At 37.1% G+C, this 10,752-nt stretch overlaps 1 protein-coding gene across 11 annotated transcripts in view; it reads left to right on the top strand.

Moving 5' to 3' along the window:
• The first annotated feature begins 2,837 nt into the window (after nucleotides 1–2,837).
• Nucleotides 2,838–10,752, top strand: part of LOC128001995 (ataxin-2-like) — a 35,181-nt gene continuing 27,266 nt past the window's right edge. For 2 of the 11 annotated variants that reach the window (XM_052592421.1, XM_052592420.1), the window contains exons 1-6: nucleotides 2,859–3,397; nucleotides 5,292–5,325; nucleotides 6,555–6,614; nucleotides 6,770–6,841; nucleotides 6,983–7,133; nucleotides 9,520–9,534. In XM_052592421.1, coding sequence (XP_052448381.1) covers nucleotides 3,279–3,397; nucleotides 5,292–5,325; nucleotides 6,555–6,614; nucleotides 6,770–6,841; nucleotides 6,983–7,133; nucleotides 9,520–9,534 — 451 coding nt within the window. In that variant the 5' untranslated portion in view covers nucleotides 2,859–3,278. Of the gene's footprint in view, nucleotides 3,398–5,291; nucleotides 5,326–6,554; nucleotides 6,615–6,769; nucleotides 6,842–6,982; nucleotides 7,134–9,519; nucleotides 9,535–10,752 lie in introns of all 11 variants that reach the window. The other 9 variants (XM_052592418.1, XM_052592414.1, XM_052592413.1 and 6 more) reach the window with 9 other exon arrangements.

Genomic DNA, 10,752 nt, shown 5'->3' with positions numbered 1-10,752 from the left:
TCGCTTTCATCTGTCCAGTTCCAAACACACACTCGCTGATGCACAGAAAAAAGTACATAGACCAGTGTATTTGTAGCCTGTGATAATATTCTGTGATATTATTTGATCCTTTTACTGTAATCATCTTTGTTAAACACATTTTGCTTAAAATTAATAGATGCTGGGAACCAATGTTCCCTCTAGGCTGCGCATTTTATTGCACAGTATTCTAGTAAAAAGGAAGGTGAATAAAGGTGATGTCGCTATAGTGTTAGAACCGGTGAATGCGTTTTAAAGGGTTCAAAGAAAGAGAATGATGCTGTCGCTGAGCAAACGCAATGACGTGAAATAAAACGTCCTCGTGTTTTAAAGAAGAGTAGCTTGATTAAGTGCTGGAAATAGCGGAGGATGTGCACAGAATGATAACAAACCTCAGAGACATTTACAGTCACACACAGGTGTATTGTGCAAACTGTACTTCATGTTTAGAAAGCTATAGATTTTTTTTCTTTGAAAATATTTAACGTGCAGATCTCAGTTTAAATGCTTCAGTTTGTTTTATTTTCTCCTCTATCAGTTTAAATGCTTCAGTTTGTTTTGATATTATATTATATTATGTTAGGCCTAGATTATAAACCTATTTAATAACTGACCTTGTTTTTAAACGGAGACACTTTTGCTCATTTAGGCTGTATTTTTCTAATCAAAAATACAGAAAACAAGAACATTGTGAACTATTAGGATATTGCTGTTTCTAATATTGGTTTCATATTTTAATATACTCTAAAATATAATGTATTCCTGGTGAAGCATAGCTGAATTTTCAGCGTCATTACTCCACTCCTTAGTGTCACACATGATCCTTCAGAAATCAGTATAATATGCTAATTTATTATCTGTGTTGAAACTGTTGTGCTGCTTAATGTTTTTTATTGTGCTGTTTTGATTTTTTTTATAAGGCTAATAAAAGCTAAAAAAAAAACAGCATTTATTAAAACCTTTTCTTCCACTACAAGTCTTTTCTATCACTTTTTTATCCGTTTAATAAATCCTTGCTGAATAAAAGTATTAAGAAAAAATAAGAAAAAAATTCTGACCCCAAACTTTTTAATAGTATAGTGTATATTGTAATACGAAATTTCTGTTTTGAATAGTAGACTGAAGTAGTTTAAGTCTTTGGTTCTTTTAATTGTGATGATTATGGCTCACATTTAACAAAAACCCACCAATTCACCATCTCAACAAATTAGAATATGGTGACATGCCAATCAGCTAATCAACTCAAAACACCTGCAAAGGTTTTCCTGAGCCTTCAAAAAGGTCTCTCAGTTTGGTTCACTAGGCTACACAATCATGGGGAAGACTGCTGATCTGACAGTTGTCCAGAAGTCAATCATTGACACCCTTCACAAGGAGGGTAAGCCACAAACATTCATTGCCAAATAAGCTGGCTGTTCACAGAGTGCTGTATCCAAGCATGTTAACAGAAAGTTGAGTGGAAGGAAGAAAAAGACGCACAACCAACCGAGAGAACTGCAACCTTATGAGGATTGTCAAGCAAAATCGATTCAAGGACTTGAGTGAACTTCACAAGGAATGAACTGAGGCTGGGGTCAAAGCATACAGACGTGTCAAGGAATTTGGCTAGAGGTTGTCATATTCCTCTTGTTAAGCCACTCCTGAACCACAGACAACGTCAGAGGCGTCTTATGAACTGGACTGTTGCCCTGTGGTCCAAAGTCCTCTTTTCAGATGAGAGCAAGTTTTGTATTTCATTTGGAAACCAATGTCCTAGAGTCTGGAGGAAGGGTGGAGAAGCTCATAGCCCAAGTTAATTGAAGTCCAGTGTTAAGTTTCCACAGTCTGTGTAGCTTTGGGGTGCAGTGTCATCTGCTGGTGTTGGTCCATTATGTTGTTTGAAAACCAAAGTCACTGCACACATTTACCAAGAACTTTTGGAGCACTTCATGCTTCCTTCTGCTGACCAGCTTTTTGAAGATGCTGATTTCATTTTCCAGCAGGATTTGGCACCTGCCCACACTGTCAAAAGCACCAAATAAAAGTTGGCCAGCAAACTCACCAGACCTGAACCCCATAGATTCTCTGGTATTGTCAAGAGGAAAATTAGAAAACAAGAGACCAAAAAATGCAGATGAGCTGAAGGCAACTGTCAAAGAAACCTGGGCCTCCACACCACCTCAGCAGTGCCACAAACTGATTCACCACGCTGAATTGAGGCAGTAATTAAAGCAAAAGGAGCCCCTACCAAGTACTAAGTGTACAGTAGATGAACATACTTTCCAGAAGGCCAACAATTCACTAAAATGTATTTATTTTTTTATTTTATTTTTTATTGGTCTTATGAAGTATTCTAATTTGTTGAGAGGCTTAGTTAAATGTGAGCCAAAATCATCACAAGGAACCAAAGACTTAAACTACTTCAGTCTGTGTGCACTGAATTTATTTAATACACAAGTTTCACAGTTTGAGTTTAATTATTGAAATTAACTTTTGCACGACATTCTAATTTATTGAGGTGCACTTGTTAATCAAGGGGTTTGGGTTTAATGAGGATACCAAAGGATTTTTTTTCACTACGGCATAGTGCTCAAGGAATTCAGCAGTGTATATTACACCAGTCACCTGGCCTACTAGTGTCAAAGCACGACCGCTCAAAGTGATCCGTGCATTTGCTGAAAATAGTGCGCTGTCCATTATAGCAGCGTTCATCAAACCCCACATTAATTCGTTCTCAGTATCAACTAAATATCGTATCACGTTCCAGACATATTTACAGTAATTACTGACGATAATTTCTCTTTAGAACGAATAAAACCGTCTAAATTAGTACACACATTCCTGGGATGTGTGTATATCCTTCCGCCACTTTTTGTGGCTTTTTTCAGACTGTTTAGGTCTATCGGTCAGTGCTGAAGCTCCGCGCGAACTGTGTATATCATTCACATATATCGCACTTAAAATAACAAAAAAAGCGAAGTTACCGGTTTGGTATTTTTGTTGACATCTACAACATATGGATCGTCAGCGCTTTGTTTTTAAAACGGGCTAAACCGTCTCTGTTTAGTAGGAAATAAATCAGCAGAGCTAGCTGAAGTAGCAGACAGCGTCAGTGGAGGCTCGAATAACCGGAGGAGTAGCTTTTACTCGTTGGATGTCACTACGTTAGATCCACTGTCAGCTAACGCGTCCAACAGCATATTCCGCACTCGGTCGCGGTGTAAAACGGTTTTTTCAAACAATCAGAACGCTCTGCTCAAGCTGTCGTTTATGGGATCACCATGTCCATGAAGCCGCAGGCCGGTGGTAATCGCAAACCCGGCGGAAGCACCAGCGGAGCCGCAGCGGCCTCCGGTACCGGGGGAGCAGGAGGAGGCGTCGGACGCCAGAACATAGGAAGGTGAGGGCCGTATCTGCAACATAACGGGGTTTTAGTTTGGAGGACTGATGAGCGTGAACCTACGGGGGATGATGCGGCATGCCTCCACTTGTGTCGTAGTTTAGAAACGCAGCTTGTGAAGTTGCAGTGGTCGGGATTGAGCGCAAGTAGGCCGATACAGGCCAAATTCACAGGAAAGAGATACACACGTTAATGGGCACAAAGCCATTGTGTTTCTAAAATACCAGCTGATAGCGGACATTATATTCGTGAATATTTGTGAGGGGCGGGTTGTCTGCTGGGACGAGCACGTTTAGGATGAATCGTGTCTTTTTGCCGGTGAAATATATGACAGCTTTGCCCCACAGGACAGATGCATTTTTATATTTTCAGACAGTATTATCGATTGAACGGGATTCACATTTCAATAACTTTAACAGAAATGATTTGAGAGCCTTAAAATGAGAGAATCTGCCCAACAGCGATTCAGTTCACCGTAATGTTGTCAGCTAGCTAAGTTAACTAGCCAACATTTATTTGATTATACTGCTTATCCACATGACTGTCTAGTTTGTTGATGCATTCAATTTAGAAATACGTTAGATCAAAATACAATCAGGTGCTTTATAGACGACGATCACATTATTTCTCCATCGTTTGCATTTGACTTGTCAATCCCAACAAAAATGCAAAGGTGGCTACAGATACGTCATGTTTTAACTTTTATCTTTCTTATCTGTCAAACGTTTAAGGCCTGTCAGCTGATGTTTAAATCGTTCAGGGTCCGAGAATCGGCGTTCTGGGAATCCATCGTCCCATATGAGAAGAAGTCACATGTTAGCGCTGTGTGCCACTATTGAGATTGACATTAACCCAGCTTCCGTTTCGGGTTTCTTGCATTTGGTTAACTCGAGGACACCGTCTTTCCCGTTTCTGTGAATTTGGGAAACGAACGTTTCACGACTGGAACTCTTTGTTTGTCAGTCGCGAGCATTTCCGCTGAGAGGCGGTGCGCGCACACGCTAGGAAAGTCCGACCACTGTATCAACCTTGACGTTTCCAAGAGCTTGCATGTATTCAGTCCGCCCTTGCTAGGTGACATTTGTGTAAGTTTATTCCTTTTAGAGCATGTTGTGAAACTCTGTTAATACGGTTACGATTTTTAGTGTGCTTAAAATGTACGTGGAAATGTTTAGTCCTACAGCCTACGAAGCAGAGAGGCCTTTTTTGGCATCCCATAGTCACACTGCATGGTGAAAAAAAAATGTCATTCTTGTTTACACGAAACTAGAAACGTATTATGAGTTGTAGAAACTGTGGGAATCGTGAGTGGTGCAGTGAAGCCTTACGCTGCCTGTAATGCAGCATTTGATTTGTTCTTTAGCTGCTGAAAAAGGACTGTCATTCACAGCTTTTATTCTTTAATTCATTTTAATGGTCTGGAAGCTCTTGATAGTTTGTACCCAGGTCATGTGTACTGAACTCATTCTTGTTGCACATTAGAGGCCTCATTGGTATTTCATCCTACATGTGTAGATGAACTCTTTATAATTTAGTAGCTCTCGTTCTTGCATGTTTGAGGTATAATGTTGTCAGTGGCTATGAATCATGTCCTCTCGGTGAAATGCTGATTCTTTCTAAACCTGTTGTTTGGGAACTTCACAAGCGCTTTTTTTTGCACAATAAAATGCATGAAGCATATGATTATCTGTCATTCCCTCGTCATTGCAGTTCTGGGAGTTTTCCAGTGCATGTGCGATCGATAGCTCCACCGGTATCACATGAATTCTTGTTCCTGGCAAAAAACGTTTTCTGCAAACAGTGTATACAGCATATCAAGCATTTACATGTATCCATTTGATTATAAGTTATCTATTATCAAGCTTATAATTCGTGCCATTTTCTTTCTTCCCAGAGGACGCAACAATGCCAAAGGACCCTCCAATGCAGTGAGTTGTAATGTTCAGTTTCTTTATTCATAACATGGAATTTCTAAATTGAAAAATGTACAAATTTTGCTCTCCATTTCAAATAAGGCGAGTGAGAAATCATGAAAAGTCTCCTGCTGAACTGTATATTAGCACACTGAATGCTGCTCAACCAACTAAATTAGTAGGGGTGGGAATCTTTAGACACTTCATGATCCGATCCCAATTCTGGGAGTCATGATCTGATTTTAAAACTATTCTTGATCTACATTTCTTCCTAATTAATTCTTCTTCTGTGCAAATACATCTTTACAACTTACATTTTACCCAAAATTGCAGTTTCTTTTCTTTTTGTTCATAGTTGGAATCTCTATATGTTAGAACTACCATCTTAAAATCAGGGGTGTAAATCTTCACTTTTTCAAAATTCAATTAAAGTACAATTATCATTGTCCACTCAATATCACGATGCGTCACATTTTCAATAATACTGCACATGGCTACATGTTCATATATATTTTATACTGTACTTTGTTTTTTACTACTTTTTAAAACAATTACTTATTTAAAATAAGTGTTCTTCAAGTGTCCGAAAGTTTACAGACAATAGGCTAGTTATGGGGTTTTCTTTTTTCCACAGCATCATTGCTGTTTGATTACTATTAAAGAGATCATAGACAGTGGCAGCTTTAACAGGCTGCATTTACTCTAATGCACATATCTATTTGAATATATCAGATGTTCTGTCCTGCTCTGAAAACATAACTGACTGTATTTACATCAATGTCATATAAAGGTATTCAGAGGTCGCGACTGAGCTACAGGACAACAACAAACAAAAAGCGCACGTGAAAGTCTGTCATTGTGTGAGTTTCGTGCATCTAATAAATGGCATAAAATAATGTATATCTAAAGTAAAACACGGCGGGTGGAAGCACACACTGTCCAGCAATGCACACGTGTCTCACAGTGCAAATTCTGTGCAGTGAAGCCCGTCGCGTCTCTAGTGTGCACATTTGCCGTTTGCAGGGGACAAACAAGCTCAGAATCGATTCAGAAATTTTCAGAATCATTGAAGAGAGAATTGCGATGCATCGGAAAATAGTTTTTTTCATCCCACTACTATTAATTAGAGGGCAGAAACTAACTTGTAACTTAAATGTAATTGTTTTTTATTTTTATTTAATCTTTACAGCAGCCCAAAATAATGTTTTTTTTCTTTCTTTTTTTTCTCTCAATTCTCTTTAAAGGTGGCCTTTAGTGGGGTTTATGCAAACATGAGAATGGTTCATGTTTTGACCTCAGTTGTGGTGAGTCCAAAATACACAAGAGTGAAAAAAGCTTGCTTGTTAATATTGCAGTTGTTATAATTTTGTTTTAATGTTTTTCTTTTGTCATTCTCTTAACCAAAATAAAACCAATACTATCTTACTGTAATCTGTTTTTGTGCTTCACCACTCAACAGGGAACCAAATGTGAACTTAAGGTTAAAAATGGACTGATCTATGAAGGAGTTTTTAAGACCTATGGCCCAGAGGTGAGAAGAACAGTTTCTGTGGCTGTATTGTCTTGCTTATAAATCTCTGGGAATAAAAATATATTCACTTTTATTCTACTTCTGTGCACATACAACAAATATTCCCCTCTTTTTATACGGCTTTGTTCTGTGCGTCTGCAGTGTGACATTGTCCTGGATGCTGCGCACAGGAAGAGTGTAGACCCCAGTGTGGGCCCTCGCCGTGAGGATATTGTGGAGAGCATTATCTTCAAGTCCTCAGATGTAGTGGTAGTTCACTTCAAAGATGTGGACCTCAGCTATGCCAAGAAAGGTGAGACCTTTTTTCAGAGAAATGTCTATGCTTTGTCCTTGCTTCCTTAATTGGTTCCTTTAAAGGTTTAAGCTTTGAAAAGATGTAGTATAGATACTGTATAGGTACAAACTGCCAATTCAAGAACACAAACAGCAGGAAAACTGATCCGTTTACTGACATCACAACAAATAGCTTAATATCTTGAATATAAAGTTTTGTTTATAATTCTACACATTGCAAAGTGTGACTTAAAATGGAGCTTTGTGTTGGCATTAACCAACAGAACACTTTTTCAAGATGTTACGTCAAGATGTTTTTTATTGCCAAACTAGTGCCATCTATTATATTTTACTGCAGATGAGAGGACTGCATGTATATGCATTTTATAAAATACTAGACTGGTCAGAAATTAAAAAGCAAACATTTTATTTGCACTGTGTATTTTATTAACCAGTGGATAAGTTCAAAGAACAGCATGTGAAATTCATTCTCTATGAACTCCTGACTATTATTACAGTAATTTTTGGATAAAATAATACCCTAATGTACAACCCACTGTTTATATCCCATGATTGCTTAAGTTTTTCCAAGGAATTTTCTCATGGTTGACGGGATACGGCATCACAGTATAGTAAGGGGCTTAACGTTTCCGTCACACACTTGAAGTATTCGGCCAATCACAACGCACTGGACAGCTGGCCAATCAGAGCACACCTCGCTTTCCAGAACTTTGAGCTTTGTAAAAATCTATGCGTTTCATCGGTCGGCTTTGCTCATATATCAACCTATAAATCCCCTGTGATGGGCATCATTCATTAGTGTCCTGTATTCGGCAAAATCATGACAGTCCACAGCATTAAGAAGTTAACCCAATCGCATATAAAAAAAGATAATTACTCCCTAAAAACACCCAATAAAGACCGTGTAAGGACCGTGGTGCCATCTTTCTTTGAAATGATGATCACGCATGCACCCTGGCCCTCGCCTGCCCCGTCCCCAACCCCAGTCAGAGAGGATACCGATGCTGCTGCTTCATGTGCGGGAGCATGTCAGGAGAATCACGAGGAGTGGTAAAATAATAGCTAATTATTGATTACTAATGTGAATCTGTACATTAGAACAGAAAAAACTGGTTAAAAACCGGTGAACTCCCGTAAACTTTTCAGTCCAAGGATCCAGTAAACGAATGCGTTCAAACTAGGGTTGCCAATTGTAATACTCTGTTAGAGCTTGATATACATAATTATATTTTTAGACATTATTAGACAGATGAATACATTATATTTAATGTTAGACCCTATTTATAAATTTATAATTGACATTAATAAAAAAATATATAACATAATAAATAAGCATATATGTTATATACAATGTGAAATTGTAAAAAGCAAAAAAAAAATTTTTGGATTGAATGGTATCTTAATTTAAGCAAATTAGGACTATTTTTATAAAATGATGTGGTGATGTAATGTAACATCACACATCACAGTGCTTTTCCCAAATATCAGCAGGAATGCAAATGTAATATTGATTTTATACAACACATCAATAACATTGTGAGTATTAGGCACAATATTGTAATAACACACAGCAGTAAACTAATCAGTTTAATTCAGGACTCATTCAGGAAAAGTCACTTACTATTTGCTGAATGAATCAGCATTTTAAACAAATCTATTGAATGAATTACTTGACTCACTCAATTAAGACCATGACTAGGCTCTTAGTTTCATTTTTAAAGTACTTTATAAATGTAAATAATCATTTCATATTCAATTATTGAATAAAAAACTCAATTTGTACATGCAATGTAAATGCATTTAGAAACACACACAGCTAAATATTGTATAATTATTGTAATCAACAAAATCTCTGAATGAGCAGTAACCCTGTATAAGTTTTGTGATACATGAAATAAAAAACCATCAACTTAATCTGTGATGTGCATGTAAATGTGATCAGTATTATGCAGTCAGATCTGTGAGCCTTGCAGTGTCAGTGCAGACCATTAAAAACATCATGGACTGTGCCTGCTGTAGTTTTGCAATTATGTTTCATTACTGCTGAATAAGATGTGTGTTTGATAAGAGCAAAAAGTGTTTTTAGGAGAAGGGATGACATTTTGATGGATCAAAGACATTGCAAATCACTAGTTATAAAATATTTATAATGCTATTTCATACATTAGCAATGCAAAACACACTTATGAAATTATCATTCAAGATATACTTCTGTGTGGTAGCTTTTTATCCTTTTGTCCAAAATGCTCCTTCCATACAGTTTAACCCTGTCAGCCTGTTTCTGTCACTCTAGGTGCAAAAAATGCATTAGTTGGATCTGCTCAATGATTTTCTCCTACTGACTACTTTTTTATTCTTTCTCTTTTTTTCTTAAATGGGTGTAGTCTCATCAGATGCAGGTAATGCAATTCATTCTCTTCTTTTACAAGTGTATTTTTTTATGCAAAATCTTTACAGTTGCTTGCGGCATTCTTTGAGTAGGTGAATAGTGCATGACTTGCAGGCATTTTGGCACAGAGATGCTTTTGTTATTTGTAATTGTAATATTGCTTGATCAGGGAATCATGATGGGTCAATCTAGAGCTTAATTAATAACACAACACTGATGTCAGCGGATGTTGTTTTTACATTATCCTCACAAAAGAAGCATACGTTTTTTATGGTGGATTAAACATTTCTGAGTCTCCCAATTTTCTTTTTTTTTTGTGTATAGTACCTACAAAAAGACATTTCAGAGTTCAGTTAGAGCTAGCTTTTAGAGAAGGTTTGTGTCCTGCAGTAGTTCACCTCAGGAATTGTGCAATGCTAAGACTTTATCTACTAGATTTTGATGTTGTGCACCAAAGAACACAGAATACGGTCTCTGGAACTGGCACAGATACAAAAATGATCAGCTAGTTCATGTGAAGATCAAATTGCATGCAAAAGCCAAACAAGCAACACAAAAGTGCCAAACCTGCTCAAAGCTGGCTACAAGCAGCTACTGTAACATTTTAATTATTACATAATTAACCTGGTGATGTTATATTAAAGGTCTGTTTCATTTCATGAGCATTGCAATATTGCTTAATCTAAATAAATCTTGGTGGGAGATCATAATTCTTCCAGTTGGGATTTATTTTTTTTATCTGTTTGCATGTCTTTTCTCCATTTCCTTTATAAAATCGAATTTACTGAAACAAACATGAACTGTTATAATCAATGCAAGGACAGTTTAACAGCTATCAAGCAAATCATGCTACCACGAAAACTCTACTCTAGTTGGCATTGGCATCATACAACAGCATTTAAAATAAGTGAAATAAAATGAATTATTTTTATTTATCAATTCTTCGGAACTACTGATTGAAATGGATGGCATCATGCCAGTTTAACAAACCCACATTTATCGATTCTTTCCTGTTTTTTTTATTTTCCTTTTGTATAACTATTTCCTCTGTGTCCTTTGTGACCTTTAACCTCTGACTTACTCTGGTGAAGGTCATGTTTTCAGGAATCTCATTTTCTAATTAGTCTTCCTGTCCGATTACTCAAGTTTATTTTATATTGTGAAATGCTTTAACATTAGTAACATTTCAGTGGAATTTTGCAAGCAAAAAGGTCCATTGTTCGTTATC

Source organism: Carassius gibelio, chromosome A5 (assembly GCF_023724105.1).
Source record: "Carassius gibelio isolate Cgi1373 ecotype wild population from Czech Republic chromosome A5, carGib1.2-hapl.c, whole genome shotgun sequence".
Lineage (NCBI taxonomy): Eukaryota > Metazoa > Chordata > Actinopteri > Cypriniformes > Cyprinidae > Carassius > Carassius gibelio.
This window is presented reverse-complemented; position numbering and strand designations above follow the sequence as displayed.